The 21,702-nt window shown below is 49.7% G+C and overlaps 3 protein-coding genes across 3 annotated transcripts; all 3 read left to right on the forward strand.

Annotated features, from left to right (window-relative positions):
- Positions 1-3,902: 3,902 nt before the first annotated feature.
- Positions 3,903-6,001, forward strand: LOC109767471 (endoglucanase 4). The gene is made up of 4 exons (XM_020326227.4): positions 3,903-4,158; positions 4,274-4,780; positions 4,892-5,344; positions 5,431-6,001. Exons 1-4 carry the CDS (start codon positions 3,949-3,951, stop codon positions 5,758-5,760), a joined length of 1,500 nt encoding a protein of 499 aa, XP_020181816.1. The 5' UTR covers positions 3,903-3,948; the 3' UTR covers positions 5,761-6,001.
- A 5,293-nt stretch (positions 6,002-11,294) lies between these two features.
- LOC109767475 (endoglucanase 4-like) lies at positions 11,295-13,275 on the forward strand. Its single transcript, XM_020326232.3, has 4 exons — positions 11,295-11,515; positions 11,620-12,126; positions 12,238-12,690; positions 12,777-13,275. Exons 1-4 carry the CDS (start codon positions 11,306-11,308, stop codon positions 13,098-13,100), a joined length of 1,494 nt encoding a protein of 497 aa, XP_020181821.2. The 5' UTR covers positions 11,295-11,305; the 3' UTR covers positions 13,101-13,275.
- Positions 13,276-14,553: 1,278 nt separating this feature from the next.
- LOC109767474 (SKP1-like protein 11) lies at positions 14,554-15,144 on the forward strand. The gene has a single exon (XM_020326231.1). It carries the CDS (start codon positions 14,554-14,556, stop codon positions 15,142-15,144), a length of 591 nt encoding a protein of 196 aa, XP_020181820.1.
- The last annotated feature ends 6,558 nt before the right edge of the window (positions 15,145-21,702 follow it).

A 21,702-nucleotide genomic window follows, 5' to 3' on the forward strand; every position in this document is an offset into this window, starting at 1 on the left:
ATATAAAGGGGAGCCCGTGAGGCATAAAGACTAAGTTATGATCAATCAAGAGGTAGGTTAGCGAATCCGCATCCTTGTAATCGAGATTTCCAGCAATATCAATCAAGCAGGAGTAGGTCTTTACCTCCACCGTGAGGGGCCAAACCTGGGTAAACTTTGTGTTCTCCATTTTCGATCAACCCCTCTCAAGCGACCACCTAGTTGCGATGGCCTCTAGACTTAGTCCTTTTTCGAGGACATCTGTGGTGACAAAAGCATGATAGTTCTCCTGCCTCTATTACTGTCAAATTTATCCCCACGACACCCCTCCCCATCTCCAAAGGAGTAACTGGGCTGTGAGTTGAGAGCTTGTGTTCTTTGTGTGTGTGGAACGATGAGGTGAAGAATCACCAGCTCCAGCTGAATAGGGCAGGTTTAATCATGACACATTCAATGCAAGGATAAAAAACATCTCCCCCATCAGTTGTTGAGGTTGATCAATGTGTTGAGAGATCAAACTGAACAAAATAGTTATCCTCTCTAGTTTGTGCTCTTTGTAGAAAATTTTGCCATTTCTTTTCTTTTCTTTACGGGGAAAACTTCCAATCTATTCATCAAACATCATGGTAGTACAAAGAACACGAGAAGTAACAAAAATTACATCCATGTCTATAAACCACCTAGCAACGACTACAAGCACATGAGCAAGCCGAAGGCAAGCCGCCGTCATTGTCCCTCCCTCACCGGAGTAGGGCTAATCTTGCTGTAGTAGATAGTCATGAAGTCATCGTGCTAAGGCTCCAAAGGACCAGTGCACCAAAACAGCAACTGCCGCCGACAAAGAGAAGCGTAGATCGAAAGGATCCAACCTGCACACACAACAACACACGCGAACGAAGACCGGATCCATGTGGATCCACCGAAGACAAACACCCACTAAATCCCATGACATCCCCCGAAGGCACACCTCCACATGCCCTTCGACAACGCGAGACGCACAGTTAGGACAGGTGCTAGGTGGGGACAATCTTATTCCATCTTAAGGGATTCGCCGCCGTCCCGCCTCTGAGCATGACACAAACCCTAAACAGATTGAAAAAACATCTAAAAACGTAGCATGAGCCCTCCCGCTAGCAAGGGCCAGGATCCATCGCGCCTCCATGGCCTAAGGCCACAAGAGACGAGGCAGATCGGCGGCGGCGCCTGAGGGAGGCAGAGAAACCCTAACGCTTGGGATCATTTCTTTCTTTTCGGGGAAGAAAGAGAATTGTTTAACATCCATCAAATCTGGATGCTTTGCCTTCCTCGATTCGTCCTTTTATGCTCCTCCTCACTCTCTGGAGAATCTGGGACGCAAGAAACAAAAAGGTTTTTCAAAGTTTAGAGATTGATGCTAGGGGTTCTGTTAAAGCTATTCTAGAGGATCTTATTTTTTGGACTCGCCGTCTCAAGACGAAAACACTAAAGGAACATGTCGGGCTGTGGCGTGAGTTCCTCTCTTCACGTAATACGTGAACTTTGTAAACATTCACTCTTTTGAATTCAGGTGGGGAGTCCCCCCCCCCCCCCCTGACCATTTCGAAAGAAAACATCCATCAAATCTGTTTAACATCAGACTGTACATTGTTAAATATGCGAGCATTTCTAGTTTTTCAAATGCACCACAAGGTACATGCACGAACAGTGTTAAGAAATGAGTGATTCTTATTGGCAGGCCAATACCTGGCAACAGACAAATAATCCACTCCTGTTGTTTACCAAATAATAGAGAAATTAATTCTCAGATTTCCCTAGCAACTAAAATAAAAAAAGGTGATTAATGGTTTCATGTTCAACATAAAACACAATTTTAAGGTTTGCTGATTGTCCTTTTTTTTGCCAAGATTGTCTCTAGTCATAACTTCATTGTGGGCAACTAGCGACCAAAGGAAAACATGTAATACCTATGTCCTGGTTTATAAGTCCCCTTTGTATTTTGTGCTAACTTTGACTATAGATTCAACTGACAAAATATTAATACATGTCACGAAAAATTATATCGCTGAATATGTATTTGAACATAGTTTCTAATTATATTATTTTTTTATGACATGCATTAACATTTTGTTAGTTAAATTTAAAGTCAAAATTTGACATAAAACACAAAAGAGACTAATAAATCAGGACAAAGGTAGTACCGTGGAACTGTAATTTCCCCCACAGAAAGAACGATAATACTACACACACGGAGTTTTACGGACCCATATGCGTGCCCGGATCCGGCTTGCCTGCTCCCTTCCCATGCTCCCATCCGTGCTCCCACCTCATCCTACGGCTGTCTTTTTTCCTTTTTCCTTTCTAATCTAATCATCCCCCCCCTGATTTTAAGGGGGTGGAGCTGGGCCATATCTTGTTCCAATCAAATCAAGCCACGTATGCGGGAGCACGGATGGGCGCACGCGCGGGAAGCAGGCAAGTCTCGTCCATGCGTGCCCTTCTCTAATTGGCCCCATGATTTTCACTGGTGGGCTCGGCTCACCTAATCAAATCTTATCCAATCAACTCTAACCAACCCGTTAATTCCCCGTAAACTGCGCGTGAGTCTAGCATTGCTCATGAGGCTGGTCATAGTGGGGAGTATCATATACTACTATCATGCATATGATACTAGTGTATGATACTACATCCATAGTACATAGTAACATAGATTAGTATCATAAGTGGTCTCATTTATTGCCATGCATGACACATAGTAACATAACATTTATTATATTATGGCATCTACCTTTGTTACTATAATTATCTCTCTTCTTTAATTGACTGTCACATAAACATGTTTGTGAGTCCCAAGTACATGTTACTACTTAGACTAGCCACAATGGGTAGTAACATGCCCATGTTACTACTCTATGTTACTACCTCTATAGTGGGGAGTAACATATGTGTGGTAACATACACACTTCATTTATTAGGCTATAGACTCATCTTGTCTTGATATGTGTGATATTACTCACATTAGTAGTAACTAGCTATGTTACCACATGCCTCTCTTTCTTCATTTATTGCTTGCCACATCATCTATATTATCTAGATATGTGTGATGTTACTACCTATGTTATTTTCATTGTGGGTAGTCTTATGTTACCCACTATGGCCAGCAAAGACAGGTTGCACCGAAAAGACATGAAAGCACAACTTTCTCCTCGAGTCCCGCGGCCAATTCGCCCGTGAGTAAAACGGCCGGAATTAGCGACGGCCGCACGCAGAAAGCTACTCCTCCTATACTAGTTAACACGAGCAAATTAAGCAGAGCGCAGCTCTGACCACTACGTACGGATATATCAAGCTGCGTCTTTATCTGTGGCAGGGCGCCCTTAATCCCGTGCCCGCCTCTAAATGGACGCTTGCTTCTACGCAGGCCGGCCAGAGTCAGGATTCACGCCGGCAGCAACCGCGCGCGCGCCATTTATGCAATGCATGCACCGGTGAGCCATTTTCTCTCTCTCTCTCTCTCTCTCTCTCTCTCTCTGAGACTCTGACCATCGGGTTTCACAATAAAAAGCAACCAAAAAGAATGAGAAAGAGTCATCACCTTAAAAAGGAACGGGATAATGCGCCAGGAAATCAAGGCGAACATCACGTAGCGTGCTCGTATATTCGTCTAGTACGATATGAATCCCATCCCGTTCTATAATGTATAATTCTACTAAGGGCTACAGTAGAAGCTATCGCTTGTGTTGACGGTCGATCCGTCCGTGACGACGGGTTTGTAGCATTCGCTGTCCCGCGAGTCCGCGGCACACGCCACACTTCCCGGCCGCTTCCAATCTCGGACGAACAACTGCCGTAACTGTCAGATCACCTTCCATCAGTACTGCCTTTCCATGCATACCACCACCTTTCATGGAGTCGAACCAACTGATCTGATCGACCACTATATATAGTCCTACCGTGCTATGTAGCTAAGCACCAACGCACGTCCTGATAGACATGGGATCCCCCAAAGCTTGCATGTCCGCTTACCTGATCGCCGTCCTCTGCCTGGTCGCCGGTGCGCGCAGCGCCGCGGCATTCAACTACGCGGACGCCCTCGACAAGGCGGTGCTCTTCTTCGAGGCGCAGCGCTCGGGGAAGCTGCCGCCGGGCCAACGCGTGGCGTGGCGTGCCGACTCCGCCCTGTCCGACGGCAACGCCTCCAATGTACGTACCTACTTACTCAGACGACAAGTCCTGGACACATGCCATGCCATGCCATGTCATGCATGTCGTTAACGAGAGTATATCCATTGATGTGTGCCTTGTTGGCTTTGATCAGGTGGACCTCGTCGGAGGCTACTACGACGCCGGGGACAACGTCAAGTTCGGCCTGCCCATGGCGTTCACGGTGACCATGCTGTCGTGGAGCGTGGTGGAGTTCGGCGGCGCGATGCCGGGCGGCCAGGTCGCCAACGCCGAGGCCGCGGTGCGTTGGGGCTCCGACTACCTGCTCAAGGCGGCGACGGCGACGCCGGGCGCGCTGTACGTGCAGGTGGCGGACCCGTACCAGGACCACCGGTGCTGGGAGCGGGCGGAGGACATGGACACGCCGCGCGCCGCGTACAAGGTGACGCCCCAGAGCCCCGGGTCGGACGTGGCGGGCGAGACCGCGGCGGCGCTGGCCGCGGCCTCCCTGGTGTTCCGGTCCCGCGACCCGGCCTACTCGTCCAAGCTGCTCCGCGCCGCTCGGCAGGTGTTTGATTTCGCGGACCGGTACAGGGGCTCCTACAGCGACTCGCTCAGCTCCGTGGTGTGTCCCTTCTACTGCTCCTACTCCGGCTACAAGGTAAACAACCCACAACTGCACGCCAACACAACATGCATGCATGCATGTTGTGTTGGAATAACCATGCTGCTGAGTCGGAATAACCATAACATAATCCATGAATGCATGCAGGACGAGCTCCTTTGGGCGGCGACGTGGCTGCATCTGGCGTCGTCGCCGTCGCCGAGCTCGCAGGGCGTGTACATGTCGTACATTAACTCCAACGGGCACACGCTCGGCGCGGAGCAAGACGGCTACACCGTCAGCTGGGACGACAAGCGCGCCGCCACCAAAGTCCTCCTCTCCAAGGTATTGCTGCAGAACCGGGTGGAAAGCCTGCGCACGTATAAGGCGCACGCCGACAAGTACATCTGCTCCCTCGTCCCCGGCGCCGGCGGCTTCCAGTCCCAGTACACGCCAGGAGGCCTCCTGTTCAAGGAAGGCGACAGCAACATGGAGTACGTGACCTCCACGGCCTTCCTGCTCCTCACCTACGCCAAGTACCTCAGCTCCACCGGCGGCGCCGCCTCCTGCGGCTCCACCGCCGTCACCCCCTCCACCCTCGTCTCGCTCGCCAAGAAGCAGGTACGTACATTTGCATGGCCCCTAGACGAAATATTAAGATTGGCTTGGCAGAGGGAGGCCCATCGGTCATTTTGGCGCGCGCGCAGGTGGACTACATCCTGGGCGCGAACCCGGCGGGGATGTCGTACATGGTGGGGTTCGGGGCGCGGTACCCGAGGCACGTGCACCACCGGGGCGCCTCCATGCCGTCGGTGCGCGACCACCCGGCCCGCATCGGCTGCGACGAGGGGTTCCACTACCTGCACTCGTCCGACCCGGACCGCAACGTGCTCGTCGGCGCAGTCGTTGGCGGCCCCGACCAGAGCGACAGCTATTCCGACAGCCGCGACAACTACGCGCAGGCCGAGCCGTCCACCTACACCAACGCGCCGCTCGTCGGCGCCCTCGCCTTCTTCGCGGGGGCACGCTCAGCATAACCTAAGTGGCGTAAACGAAATGTGTATGCGATGGTTGAACTTGAACTGTGTATGTAAGAGTTTTCTTTTCAAGCTTGCTAAAACTCAGTCGACTGCATAGCCATTAGACCTTTGCATGGAGATTTATGCTGGACTGAGCACCATCCAATGGACCATGCATCATTTTGTCACACCATGTGCAACATTTCTTTCTACTGGTTGCAGCATCCGTCTCATTGGACACAACATTTACCCTCATTGATTGCAGCACATCGTCTCACTCGTTGGAACATTCGCCATTGATGGTTGCATCATTAGTCACAACGGTTGTAGCATCTGAGTTGCCATTGCTTGCAACATTTTTTGTATCCTATTGCAACATCTAGTTGTGCCACTCGTCACACCACAACTACGCAGATGTAACTCGACCGAGACTTCGTTAAGTTGGGGGAGACTAGTAATCTTACATTAGATGAGAATCAATGAGATCAACCACAAAAATCATATTTATACATTCCAAAAATTCTGAAATTATTTGACAACATATCTGTGGGGTGTACAACTCCGAGAAAAATCAGCACAAAACTCATGTACAGTTAGAGAAAGGACAAATTTGAATGTGAATAGTGCAAGCTTTGGGTGAATAGTATATTTGACACTACACATTCAATTTCGTCTTTTTTTTGTTTCAGTTAATGTAGATTGAATTAGGAGCAGAAACTTTTTTACATCAAACATTGATGTGCGTCTATAATTTTTCTAGAATGTTTGAACATGTTTCGTATTTAAAAAAGTGATCTCACCAAATATGAGATCCTACAGTAGTCTTCCCTCATTAAATCTCAGTCGAGTGAATTCTACACACACTCTTTTTCGATAAGTGCATGCATAGGATCTTCAAAAGGAAGAATTACTCAGAAACTGATTAGTAATGATGTCCTTTCTTATGAAAGAGTTCTTTACCCCCCAAAAAGTATCTATATACGTGTCTCATGGTGTATATTGTGTGGATAATAAATTTGAGTGGTTGTGGACATCACCAACTACCTGATTAGTGATAGCCACCTTGGTTTGTAAAAGCTTATGCTCTGTTTGGATATATTTGGTTCGGATGATAAATTTGAGTGGTTGTGGACATCACCAACTACCTGGTTGGTGATAACCACTTTGGTTTGTAAAAACTTACTGTGTTTGTATGTTGATATTCACGGCCATGTAATTGGATTGGCTCCAAGATCAAATCAATTCTGAAGCATGTTGGATGATCATTATCTATATTGGATTTGCTCATTTGTCATAGGATGAATATCGTACTTTGATGTAATGTTTTAAATTAAATTACATGCAAGACGTGTATTCACGGCAGTAAGAACCTCGTCAGTTAAGTCGTCTCCTAAGATGTGCCAAAACCTCTTGAAGAAAATTGCATGAAGTCCATTCGGACCGGGAGCCTTCATATCACCTATTTGGAATAGAGCTTTACGGACCTCCTCTCTAGTGTACTCCGCAAGAAGCATATTATTCATATCATCGGTAACAAGACTTTTCACAGAATGCAACAAAGAGGGATCAATAACATCCAGATTGGAAGTAAATAAATTACTAAAATAATCAACAATTAACGGCTTCAACTCATCATTGCCTTCTGCCCATCCGTTGCCATCCCTTTTCAGTTTTTTTGTTAAATTCCGCCGTCTCCTGGCCGAGGCAAATTGATGAAAATACGCAGTATTTCGGTCTCCTCGTCGCAGCCAACTGACTTTACCCCTTTGAGCCCAATAAATCTCATCTTGTTCAAGCGAATTTTCAATGAATAATGCGAGTTCCTTCTGTTTCATACACACGTCTGCAGTGGGCATACTTCTCATCAAAACATCTAGCTCATACTGGGCCTTGCGCAACCTGGACCGAGGCTCCTTCAAAACCCTCCTGTCCCATAAGTGCAACTCTTGATGTACAACAGCTAGCTTCTCAACCGTCCTTGGGGAATGGCCGAGCAGTGAAGCCTTTTGCCAGGCGGTTTTAACAATCTCTTCTACAGTATCTTCGGCCAGCCAACGAGCTTCAAATTTCCTCCCATATGTTGGTTAATTTTCTGCAACTCCCATGAGATGATTTGTATCCAATAAAATTGGTCTATGGTCAGACTTACCCAACTCCAGATTGCACAAACCAGCGAATGGATGGAGCAGCATCCAACTCGCATTAGTTACAGCTCTATCAAGCCTCTCCCTAAGCCCCCCACGGAACCAGGTATACTTATCTCCTTCATAGCCCATGTCCTCCAATGAGCAATTAGACAAGGCATCCTGAAATGCTTGCATGCGTGATTGTTGTCTCGGGGCTCCCCCATCCTTTTCTGACGAGATTAATATCTTGTTAAAATCGCCTATAACAGCCCACGGCAGGCTAGACTGGTCATGAAGATCCCTGATCAGCTGAAAAGTACGGGCCTTAAGATCCCAACTAGGTTCTCCGTAGATGCCCGTTAATCTCCATACCTCCCCGTTCTCTTCCTCCACTGTAACATCAATGAAATCAAGGGTAGTTGCACGGAAGTAGATCCTAACCTCTTTCTTCCAGACAAGCAGCAAACCGCCCTTTCTCTCATCCTGGCTCGGCACTACAATCATCTTATCCATCCGAAGTCTCTTCATCAAGTTTTCTGCCTTATCCTCATCCAGAGCGTCCCCAACAGAAGAAACGCATCTGGTTCATGGCGTCTCTGGATGTCTAGAAGCGAACGGGTTGTCGGGGTACCAAGAACACCTCGGCAATTCCAACTGATGAGCTTCATTGTACCTGATCATGAACCCCCTCACAGCAATAGACCTGGCCTAGGGCAGATCACAAACCTCACAAATTAGCACCAAAAATCTGCAGCTCGTACTTCAGTAACCGAAGATGGAGAAGCAGCAAACGAATCTACTCCTAGATTCTTGGTGGAAGACCATCAAGAAAACATGCAGTAGAGACAGAGAACCAGCCACGGCAACACACGGTCACCATGCTGGGACAAAACCGCTGGCATAGCGCCGTCGCCGGGGAGGCGGCCGGCGTTGGCTAGCAAAACCCTAGTCGCCTGGGCGTCCGCCTCTCTCCAAGAAAAAAAGGATTCGTGTCCTGAGGATGCTGCGCTTTCCCTAGCTAAGCGATCCAAAACTAACTGGATCGATAAGTTGTTTTTAGTGAAAGCTGGATCGATTAGGATATGTGACTAGTACGTTTTTTCTTTTAAGTGGAGCTGTACGTGACGTGACTAATGGAGGTGGATCAGTAAGTCGTGTGTGGGGGTTTTTTTTTTTTTTTGAGGGGTGCTAACACTTTATTGATCTATGGTAGCATTAAAAGGTATACATGCCGGGCCATAAGGAGATAAAAGCCACAGATGGCGACCCCGATCAAGCAAAAGAGAGTGTTTAGCAAGATTGTGAGCATTGCTATTTGAAGCTCTGCTTTCAAAAATAAAGCTACAGCTATTAAAAACGGGACTCCTTTGATAGATTTCTCTGATGACCGATAAGTAAGCTCCGCCAGTCCCTCCTTTAATATCCTCTACCACCTGTTTGCAATCGCAAGCCACCACAAAGTTTTGGAGAGATAAGTCTTCGGCCAAAGCTAACGCCTCACGACAGGCAATGGCTTCCAAAACTGCCGGGTCTGAAACTCCCGGAATAACCAGCGATGAGGATCCCAAGTACAGACACTGTTGGTCTCTGCATACTGCTGCAACTGCTCCTACACCACGGTCCTGCGCAATCCCACCATCTACCATTATTTTCATATGACCCAGCGGTGGTGGTCGCCAAGAAGAACGAGAGCCAACTGCTCTCTTAGCTTGCAGCTTCGGCCCCGCTGTGTTCGCCAAAACGTCAATGCTTTGGAGTTCTGAAATGAAATGTCGGACGAAGATATGTGTCGCTAAAGGACTTTGGAAGATCTCCTCATGTATTGCTTTTGTTCTCGCAGTCCAAATCGCCCACAAAGTGATTGCCATTTCGATGAACTGAGCATGTGATAAAGAACTTTGTAGTTGGAATAACCAGTGTTTAGCACTTGGTTCCACTGTCTCGGCCATTGTTTCCACAATCTTTTCATCGGCTAGAGCCCAAACACATCGTGCCATCGAACACTCTACCAAGGAGTGTCTCCATGAATCAAAATTACCGCATAACTGACAGTTATCCACAATACTCATATGTCTATGTTTCCTCACATCTTCAGTTGGCAAAGATTGCCTTCCCAGTCTCCACATGAATGTTCTGATCTTTGAAGGGACCTTGGTATTCCACAATGAGGCCCAGCCCCTCTCATCTGAACTTTGATCCGAAACTGTCGCTCTGCCGCCTAATAAATTTTCTCCTCTCTTCTTTGTCTCCCATCGCATTTTGTAGTCGTGCGTGGGTGCGTACGCAGGCGGCGGGCGTACTGCTGTGTTGGGCCGCAGACGCTTGGCTGAAACGGGCCGACCCTGATGCATCATTCCTGGGCCACCCTGATGCACTGGGCTTTTCTATTTAGATAGGTACTACTAGCCAATTTTTGGACTCGTATTCCTGTGCATGTGGGTAGGCCCAATGGGCTCCGCCCATGCTTCAAGGTGCCGGGCTCCGACGAGGAAGAGTAGGGCATGGGAGACGGCTGCCGGTGAGTCCCGTGAGCCAATCCGTGTCCTATGTCCTACTCTACCTTGCCAGTGATCGAACCAACATTCTGAGAGGCGCAGCTAGCCACCGGAAATGGACACTGTGGAGTCGGATGAGCTTCACCTATATTAGGTTTAAGGTTGCATGTAATAGTATGGATTTGAGATCTTTAAATTGAAATATTCAATTTTGAAAAAGATTATTTCAGGGTCGGATTCGTTGTACCCTGCTTTTGATGCTTTAATTCTAAAGTCCCCTAAAGACATGAAAGCACAACTTTCTCCTCTAGTCCCGCGGCATGTACAATGGTGCTATTTTAGGAGTGCCATTTAGGATAAATAATGAGGTGGAGGAGAGAGAACTCATAAGAAAAGACTTCTCTTCTCTTATTTAAGAGAAGACATGAGATTATCTCTTAGCATAATATGTCTCATCACGTTTAAAAAAAAGCTAGTTATTGAAGATAAGGCTAAGAGATGACCCATTGTAAACAATTTTATTTATTATCTCTAAATTACATATAAAATTTAATATAAAACCGTTTTATCAACCATTGATACATGCCCTAATTAGCGACGGCCGCACGCAGAAAGCTACCACTCCTCCTAGTTAACAGGAGCAAATTAAGCAGAGCGCAGTTCTGACCACTACGTACGGATCGGATATACATCAAGCTGCGTCTGTATCTTCGGCGAACATTAAAAAGGAAGGGGATAATGCGCCAGGAAATCAAGGCGAACATTAATACATTAATAGTACGTATTAAAAAATACGTAGCGTGCTCGATCGTGTTCGTCTACGACATGAATCCCAACTGCAACTGCCGCCACCTTTCATGGGGCCGAATCAACTGATCGACCACTATATATAGTCCTACCGTGCTAGTATGTAGCTCACCACCAACACACATCCTGATCGCAATGGCATCCCCCAAAGCTTGCATGTCCACTTACCTGATCGCCGTCCTCTGCCTGGTCACCGGTGCGCACAGCGCCAAGGCGTTCAACTACGTGGACGCCCTCGACAAGGCGGTCCTCTTCTTCGAGGCGCAGCGCTCCGGGAAGCTGCCGCCGGGCCAACGCGTGGCGTGGCGCGCCGACTCCGCCCTCTCCGACGGCAACGCCTCCAATGTACGTACTTACTCACATGTTTAGCATTATTGCATGCCATGCCATGCATGTCGTTCACGAGAGTATATCCATTAATTGACGTGTGTCTTGTTGGCATTGTTCAGGTGGACCTCGTCGGAGGCTACTACGACGCCGGGGACAACGTCAAGTTCGGCCTGCCCATGGCGTTCACGGTGACCATGCTGTCGTGGAGCGTGGTCGAGTTCGGCGGCGAGATGCCGCCCGGCCAGCTCGCCAACGCCGAGGCGGCGGTGCGTTGGGGCTCCGACTACCTGCTCAAGGCGGCGACGGCGACGCCGGGCGCGCTGTGGGTGCAGGTGGCGGACCCGTACCAGGACCACCGGTGCTGGGAGAGGCCGGAGGACATGGACACGCCGCGGGCCGCGTACAAGGTGACGCCCCAGAACCCTGGGTCGGACGTGGCGGGCGAGACCGCGGCGGCGCTGGCCGCGGCCTCCCTGGTGTTCCGGGCCCGCGACCCGGCCTACTCGTCCAAGCTGCTCCGCGCCGCTCGGCAGGTGTTTGATTTCGCGGACCGGTACAGGGGCTCCTACATCGACTCGCTCAGCTCCGTGGTGTGTCCCTTCTACTGCTCCTACTCCGGCTACAAGGTAAACAACCCACAACTGCACGCCAACACAACATGCATGCATGCATGTTGTGTTGGAATAACCATGCTGCTGAGTCGGAATAACCATAACATAATCCATGAATGCATGCAGGACGAGCTCCTTTGGGCGGCGACGTGGCTGCACCTGGCGTCGTCGCCGTCGCCGAGCTCGCAGAGCGTGTACATGACCTACATCAACTCCAACGGGCACACGCTCGGCGGGGAGCAAGACGCGTACACCGTCAGCTGGGACGACAAGCGCGCCGCCACCAAAGTCCTCCTCTCCAAGGTATTTCTGCAGAACCGGGTGGAGAGCCTGCGCCCGTACAAGGCGCACGCCGACAAGTACATCTGCTCCCTCGTCCCCGGCGCCGGCGGCTTCCAGTCCCAGTACACACCAGGAGGCCTCCTGTTCACGGAACGCGACAGCAACATGGAGTACGTGACCTCCACGGCCTTCCTGCTCCTCACCTACGCCAAGTACCTCAGCTCCACCGGCGGCGCCGCCTCCTGCGGCTCCACCGCCGTCACCCCCTCCACCCTCGTCTCGCTCGCCAAGAAGCAGGTACGTACATTTGCATGGCCCCTAGACGAAATATTAAGATTGCCTTGGCAGAGGGAGGCTCATCGGTCATTTTGGCGCGCGCGCAGGTGGACTACATCCTGGGCGCGAACCCGGCGGGGATGTCGTACATGGTGGGGTTCGGGGCGCGGTACCCGAGGCGCGTGCACCACCGGGGCGCCTCCATGCCGTCAGTGCACGACCACCCGGCCCGCATCGGCTGCGACGAGGGGTTCCACTACCTGCACTCGTCCGACCCGGACCGCAACGTGCTCGTCGGCGCCGTCGTCGGCGGCCCCGACCAGAGCGACAGCTACTCCGACAGCCGTGACAACTACGCGCAGGCTGAGCCGTCCACCTACACCAACGCGCCGCTAGTCGGCGCCCTCGCCTTCTTCACGGGGGCACGCTAGCTAGGCATATAGCCCAAGTGGCGTAAACGAAATGTGTGTGTGTGCGATGGTAGAACTTGAACTGTGAATGTACCGAATTTTTCTTGGGCTTGCTAAAACTCAGTCTGAGATTTTAGTCTAAGTCTCAGTCTGTAGAACTTAATACCTATAAACATATAAGAAGTACAATTTGATACATTGGCTGAAAGAGCCATACAACTAGTGGACACACTCGAGTTTACATCAACTGTTATAGCTAAATGCGCATGTGTTACAATGGAGACAGGTTTATTCTAGTGGTTCAATGTAGGAAAATATTAAGTGTGTGTTGAGACTGAGATATGCTATGAAGAAGGAATCCGCAGAGCAAATTTAAGGAAAGATATGATGTGATTGAGATTATGTACATACAACTACATGAGATTTTGTTATTTGCTTCCAAGGGAATTTTTGCTATTGGCAATTTATTTGGTTTTTGTTGATTGCTTTGCAGGGTATTTCTTTCACCATAAACAACGAGGTGGGGCCGGTTTAGAAAAATTAGGGTTATCACATGGTTTGAAAAAAAGATCGATGAGAAGGGCATATACTGATGGGAAAGGTGGAAGCGATGAAATCAAAACCAACAAACTCCACTTTAATGATAGAGGATTATAAATATGTAAATAGTTTTAAGGGCAGCGCTATCTGTCGGCCGACGAATAATTAAAAAAGATCTACCGTCTCGCTGACCATTGGATGAACACACTAATGGTCGTTCGATGTTCGATGCACCCACGTGATCAACCATCCCTTCACAACAAGAGTCATGTTGCGGTATTTTCTGCAACAGATTTCTTGATGCACAAAATTTCCGCAACATAGGTCTTGTTGCAGAAAATTTTCACAACAAAGACATGTTGCAGGAAAAAAAATGGACGATACTTTTAGGAGGCTGAAACAGGACTGTTTTGCAATAAGAGGCTTGTTGCAATTGCAACATGCGCTCTGTTGCAAAACCAAAACCACCCTCTGAGGCGCGTCAGTCTGCTTCGCAGGCCATGTGGCGCGTAACCAAGGCAGCGGACATGGGCATGATAATCCGCTGGCTGATTCTGATCGTTTTCCTAATTTATTTAAAAGGTATATAATTGGCCAATTTTGATCAGGTAAATATTCCATACTCTTGAATCTCCGAGAGTAGTCATGAGCGTGCCCAGTAAAAGTTCGATCGAAACTCGACGCAAAAAAAAAAAAGAGTCGGATCAAAACACGAAGACATCGCATGTACGTACCTTTTTTTTTTGCAGGGATCGCATGTACGTACCTGATTGTGATCGAGTACGTGTCGGTCTCTGCTACGTACGTTCGTCGGCCCTCTTTAAATACGGGTGCACTACGATTGCCCTGAATCAAACCGATCGATCCAAGCTCACGATCGAGGAAGATCGACTCGCGCGATTCGTCGAGAGAAGAGATCAAGCAAGCAGGAACCATGGCTGCGACGCCGGCGGACGCAAGCAGCAGCAGCAGCGAGGCCGTGGTGGGCGGCGAGAAGAGCAACAAGATGATCACGCTGATCAGCTCCGACGGCGAGAGCTTCGAAGCCACGGAGGAGGCGGCGAAGATGTCGGTGACCATCAAGCACATGATCGAGGACGGCTGCGCCGACGACGGGATCCCCCTCCCCAACGTCCCCGCCAAGATCCTCTCCATGGTCATCGAGTACTGCAACAAGCACGCCGCCGACGCCGACGACACCAACAAGCACGTCGCCGACCCCGCCGACGCCGACGAGGACGACGACAATAACAACAACAACGCCAGCGCCGGCGAGAAGGAGGACCTGAAGAGCTTCGACGCCAGCTTGGTCGCGGTCGACCAGGCCACGCTGTTCGACATCATCCTCGCCGCCAACTTTCTGAGCATCAAGGGGCTCCTGGACCTCGCCTGCCAGAAGGTGGCCGACGACATCAAGGACAAGTCGGTTGAGGAGGTGCGCGAGATTTTCAAGATCGAAAACGACTTCACCAAGGAAGAGGAGGAGGCCGTCAGAAAGGAAAACGCCTGGGCCTTCAACGAGTAGAGACGTCCTAGATACAACAATATTTCATCCTTGCGGCTGCTTAATTAATTCGTCGTTTTTCTTGTTTACGAGTTTAGCTAGTTTACTTGGTTTTTGACCGATGGAAACTTTGTATTTCGGATATATATTTCGTCGAAAAATACTATGTTTGAACTATTGAAAGCAGGCTCTGAGTATTGTAGTATTTTTTTTTTGTGTGTTCGTTGGAGTTGGATAGCAATTTTCAATCTGAAGCAGAGTCTGGTCGGAATCTGAGTTGGATAGCAATTTTCGACTATGTTTGGAATATCGAAAGCAGAGTCTATGTTTGCAAATCGTGTGCCGTCTTCGGCCCCTGCGTCGCTCCTGTCGGGGCGACTCGGGCGGCTCCAAACCCTAGTACACTGCCGACCTCTCTCCCGATCTTACTGCCATCATGATGAGGCTCTGGATAGAGTTGGCAGTGCTGGGTTGTGGTGTCAAGTGCTCGGATGGTCTCCGTCGGTCTACCTTGTGGGTTGTTGCTTAGGTTGCAGAATCCGGATGACGGTCGAACAACAGGTGGTCGGGTTCTTGAGATCAAGAAAACCCTTGGCAGGCGATGGCAGATACAATGACGCCGCGGGCGTCGTCCACCTCCTTGGAGGCCTCATTCAGGTATCTTATACCACCCATCCTCCCATGCATATATGTGCAAACTATGGTAGTTGAGTTGGGATGTGCTGATGGCCGGTTTGTTGTCGAGCTTCGGTTGTGTTATACGTGGCAGTCATGGCGGGCTCTGGACACCCGTGTTCCTGTCCTTTTGAGGCCAATATGTCCGTTGTGCATCGCCTTTGACACGGGATTCCGACAAGTATCGTTTCTTCTGCGGATGGCATTGTCAACTTATCTCCTCATGTCTGTTTGGATTGTGTTTCTTTCCTACAATATACATCTTCTATGTGGCAATGTCATAGATGGCGACGTACCTCGTATGGAGCTCAGTTTGTGGGATCACAACACTAGAGCTCATCCCCTAGTAATCTTGTTGTCAAGTGCTCATTGGGGTTCTAGGGTGAACCACTTTGCATGTAGACTGTGCAGCATCCCACGATCTAAGACCAGAAGGCATGGCCCGTTTACATAGTGGAGACGGATGGCATTGTGTACAGACTGTTTTTCTTTTGGGAGTGGACAAGGACTTACTCCTTTTACGAATGTGCCCCCTCCCCATATTCTTTGTTGCTTCATTGGTGATGATTGCATCGGTGGACAACAACCTCGACGAATCAAGCTCAAGTTTTTTTTGTTATATCTTAGTAGTTGCTTGTGATGTCTTTAGTGTATGCGATGTTTTGCTTGCACCTTGTATTTGTTGCTTGGGGTTTAATGGCCTCCTTTTTTTTATTCCATTCATTATAAGTCATTGACCGATGTATTCGTAGCCGGTTGATGTTTTTGTTAATTCAAAGCCGGGCCCGTCTCAAGCCTTCATTCCAAAAAAAAATAGCTAATTCATGTGTCGGTGAGAAAGTGTGCGGCGATGTGATACACGTCAACATGCTCAGATTTTATGCAAATGGGTAAAACCCCGCCCTTTACATTGAGTGTTGTAATCAAGTTTTTTTTTTACAATGTTTCAATCCTCACATAAAGTGCCGCCCAATGTCTAGCCGGGGTCCGCTCCTCCTCCTCGTCCGACGACGGCACCACCACAGACGATGAAGACTCCCCTCTGGCCACCGAGGCCTATGCAAAGACTATGACTGTCATTCCGGTGAGCCCGGGAGGAACCGCCTAGCGAGGAAATGGTGAACTCGGGTGCCCTCCCTCCGCATATATCTATCAATCTATCTAGCTACCGTTAGGCGTTTCGTATGCAGCTGATGAACTTGCCACATTTTGTGTACGGATTTGGGGTTTTGGATGTGAGGAGGGTGGCTGCGGACGCGGAGAAATGAGTAGAGAAAAACGATTGCTTGTTGCAAAAAATGGGATGAACATCACTTTTTTTATAAAACAAAAGTACCCACAGAAGAATAGGATTTACAAATCACATCTCAGTTGGTAAGACAAAGTACAGCCCAACAAACAGCCATTGCAGGCCAGTCTGACTCAGCAAGAAAGCAATTGGACAACTGGACTACTTACATCGAGTTTAAAAACTCTGGACTGAATCTCTTGATACACGAGATTGACTTGAGCATTGTTAATTAATTCCTGGGATCAAACCATCGCCAGTAATTTAATGCGTGGAACAATTTACATTGTACTGTAGTACGATCTAATCTGGTCTACTCGGCCGCTAAGCAGCAATCGATCACGGCGACTCGTCGCCGTCGGTGACGAGCCGCCGGTACCCCCGCGGCGGCCGGGAGAAGAGCGGTAAGCAGCCGCTGGTACTCCGCTGCTCGCCCACGGAGCTGAAGCACGCGCGCAGATCGTCCACCAGCCACTTCTTGGCGCTGCGGAACAGCCCCGGCCGACGCCGCCGCCTCTGCCGCTCCTGCTCGTCCCTGAGGCGGAGCTCCACCGTGTCGCGCAGCGAGGCGTCGCGCGGGCAGGCCCTCACGGCCCGCGCCGCGACGGCGCGCGCGCGCCGGAGGTCTCCGTGGCCGAGCTCGAACGCGAGGTACGCGCACCAGTAGTCGCCGTACGCGTCGGCGGTGGCGCCGTCGCCCTCGTTGCGGAGGCCGCCGTCCTTGGCGCAGACGGCGCCCCACTCCTCGAAGAGCCACCGGGCGACGCCGACGCCGCCGGCCTCCTTCTCCATGGCGATCCACGTCCTGTAGACGGACGCGTAGTCCTTGACGCAGCAGAGGGCGCCGCGGAGCAGCAGGCGCGCCTCCTTCATGTCGCCGTCCACCCTGCGCATCTCCCGCGCCGTCTCGCACCACCGCAGCGCCTGGCCGCGCGCCGGCCTGGTGGCGTCCAGGAACTCGTAGACGCTCCGGCGCCGCTGCCGCTGGGCCTCGCCGAGCACGGCCATCCCCATCTCGTGGACGGACGGAGCCGGGCCGGAGAGCCGCAGATGCGCCCGCCCTGGAGCGCTCCTGGTCAATGTCTAGCTATCGATTAGGGCCCTGAGTTCGTGGGACGAGCAGAGCGAGGGCGGCAATTTGTAAGGGGCGTCTGGTGGAGCCGCGCTACACGCGATGCGGTTGGTTATCTGACTCCAGTCCGTCCTCGGAGAGAGAGAGAGACCATGCTAATACCTCGTGCTATCATTCCACATAACGGGGTTGTTTGGATACCTAGATTATAGGAAACAAGTTTTCCTTAAACCCGATTTCTGGTGTAACAACCTAAAACATTGTTTGGATTATCTAACTAACTCGTGGATATACTAAACTGAGTTTTCCAAAAACCCAAAAAACCAGTTTATACAAAAACGACTAATAGGCGTTTTTATACAAACGCGTTTTCTATATGCATCAGGAGATCAGCGAAGTCCGACGCGCTGATCATGGTAAACGCCGCCGGCCGCGACAGCAACTTGACAAAGCCAAATGACGTCGTTGTTGATCTCGGCCAGGCAGCCGGAGCATGCAGGTTGCGATGCTCCACCTAGACCAACGCCTCCATGGCGGATGCAGACTTGGGCCGGCTGCCGTCGTGTCCATCAGCCGCTTCACAGCCACCGTCGTCGTCCATATGCTCCAGCTTCTACGTCGTCGTCGCGCCTCCCTAGTATGTGTGTTGTGCTCTGCTGTTACCGGCCAATCGATCCAGCAGCTAGCTAGATGCTACATGCGTCCCCGGCTTGAGAATCAATCAAGGTGCTTTACGTCGTGTACTCGTGTCTTGCCGTATGTTAGCTGCATGTACGTGCTTCTTTGATGGGAACCTGAGCCAACATGCATGACACCGGCGAACGAAACCGAGCACGATCAGGCGAGCAGCGCGACCACCCTGGCGGCCTCGGCGATGGCCGCGCACCCTCGCGAGAGAGCAGTTTACGGTGTGGTTGTCCGCCGCTGTGCGTGTAGGTGCCAAGAGCAAGCCGAAGCACCACACCTCCATGAATTGTTTGGGAAGAACTCAAAATCGTGTTTTTCTATTTTTCCCATCCAAACAGGGTATTGGGTGTACTTACCTTAACAGAATAACTAACCAAAACTGGTTTTCCTAAAAATCCTCAAAAAAACTCGTTTCTAAAATCTTACATCTAATTCTCTGTATCCAAACAACCACAACGGATTGCCGCGCGCGAACTTGCCGAATTCGTTACTTTTTTCAAAAAAAAAACTTCGAATGTATTCATCATCAATCATGATAGAAGAATGAATAACAAAAATAATAAAAATTACATCCAGATTAGTAGACCATCTAGCGACGACTACAAGAACTAAAGCGACTCGAAGGCGCGCCGCCGTCATCGCCCCTCCCTCGCTGGAGCCGGGCAAAACTTGTTGCCGATGGCAGACTGACGTGTTTGGTTGGACATGCATCTATTTTTGTCACTTTGCGTACTTGTACCAGTTAGGCCTGCTTGAGCAAATACATGCAAAAAAACCAACATCTGAACATTGTTTGGTTGCGTGCATACCCCAGCCTTGCTGCCTATCGACGATATGCCACCCCCGACACCGACGCAGGACGACCCGGCCTAGTACAATGAATACATGCAGGACATCATTTATGAGGGTAGCCAAGCCCGCGATGCCAACGAGACCCAAAGTCAAGACAATCGCGACCAATACACTGAAGGGCAAGAAGACCCGAACGGCCACAACGAAGAAGACACCGACAGCCACAACCAAGGGCAAGAAGACGGTGTGGACATCTACGATGAGCCATTGTTCAACGATGAGCTCTCCCAACAAGCAAATGCACAAAGGAGGTGGCAAAGCATCCGGACAGGAGGATACACCAAGGATGAGAACAAGTTGATTTGCGAAGGTTGGATAGAAATTGGACAAGATCACAAGACCGGCACCGAGAAAAATGGCACAATGTTTTGGACGAGGCTCCATACATACTTTCATGAACGTAGAAAGTTTGAGCCCTACACGTTTAAGAGTAACCGTGGCGAGGTGTCAAACCAATAAAGGTGGGGGGCTTCATCCAATTGGAGTCCATCAAGTTTTGTGCCACCCTTCAGAACATCACCGGTCGTCCCGCGAGAGTGGCCTAGGCATCAAAAACATGGTATGCAATTCCTCCCCTTGTTTATATGTGTGTATCTTGTTGGTTGATGCTTCCATCTCCATTGCATATGAATGCATATTGTTGCTTTCATCTTCATTTGTAGGCATTCCGATCTTTGAAAACCTTCAAGACCCAACATGAGAACAAGATACTCACCTTGACCCATTGTTGGACGATGATTTGTGAGTGTCCAAAGTTCAAGTAGCAATATGCCGCTCAAAAGAAAGATGGGGGCCGGTGGTAGTCGTTGAGCCAAGTGAAGGTGAGAAGCAGCCGAGGGGGGAGGCCAACTCCAAGTTGGATGACAAGCATGATGCTTAGACACTCGCCTTACAAGAAATTTTGAAGGGGTTCATGACCCAAAAGGAAGCGAGGGTGGAGAGGAAGCGCCAAGAGAAAGAGGAGCAAATGAAGACCTACTTTGACATACAAAACAAAAAAGCTTGAGGTCAAGGAAAGCTATGTCCGAACAATAGCAAACAAGTTGAAACTCGATCTAATCTTGAAGAAAGTCAAGACTATGTCGGTCGACTTGAGCAAGGTGTCCCAGAAAGAGGATTTGGTTCGAGAAGAAGCAAAGGAAGATGCTCGAGATAGATACATGAACTATGTCCGAGACGTAATTATTTTATATGCCGACATGTGAAACAGCATGAACTACGTTTGAGATGCATGAACTATGGCCGAGAGGCAATTTTTTGTAGACTGACATGTATGTCGGCCACTAGCACGTGTGCGGTATGAATTATGGCCGACATGCGGGGTTTTTCGGCTGGCATGTATGTTAGCCGTTGGCGCATATATCAGCATGAACTATGGCCGGGGACGTTTGTTTCAAGCTTTTATTTGTGCAAAATATGTTTATTGAACAATTCAGTCAGACGGACCAAATGGGTCGGCCTGTTGGGTGCACCTACCAGATTTGCATGGACGAGGCCGGACACCGCGCCTTCAGCCCACCCAAACAAACAAAAAACAGATTAAATCCGCGTTAGATCACGGTGTTGGAGCTTTCCGCCTCTTTGACGCCGGCAGCCAACTAGTGTACCGGCATGCATATAGGTTGTACTTGTGTTTGTACGAGAAAAGAGCTCGTGTCGTGCAGTCGTAGCAGAGCTTCCAAAAATGAAAATCTCTGAGCGAAGATTACCCAGCAGATGTCTGACGGCAAGCCTCTAGAAAATCTGATAAAAGCCTACCAAAATTAACCGTGCAAGGTTTTGTTGCTCAAATTTTGACTAAGGGGTAGCCAGAAAGTAGGCAAATGGCCACAATGGCACAATAGTCTGGCAACCATTCAAACACGAGCCAAATTCTTGTGCACTCCCCAAAAATCGGTACGATTAGGTTGGAGAAGAACTAAATAGGAAAAAGACGCATCCAAACACCGAGCCATCTGTGCTGGAGAAGACGCATCCAAACACCGTGATGCCACAACCAGCACCT

This window comes from Aegilops tauschii, chromosome 5, assembly GCF_002575655.3.
Source record: "Aegilops tauschii subsp. strangulata cultivar AL8/78 chromosome 5, Aet v6.0, whole genome shotgun sequence".
Taxonomy (NCBI): Eukaryota; Viridiplantae; Streptophyta; class Magnoliopsida; order Poales; family Poaceae; genus Aegilops; species Aegilops tauschii.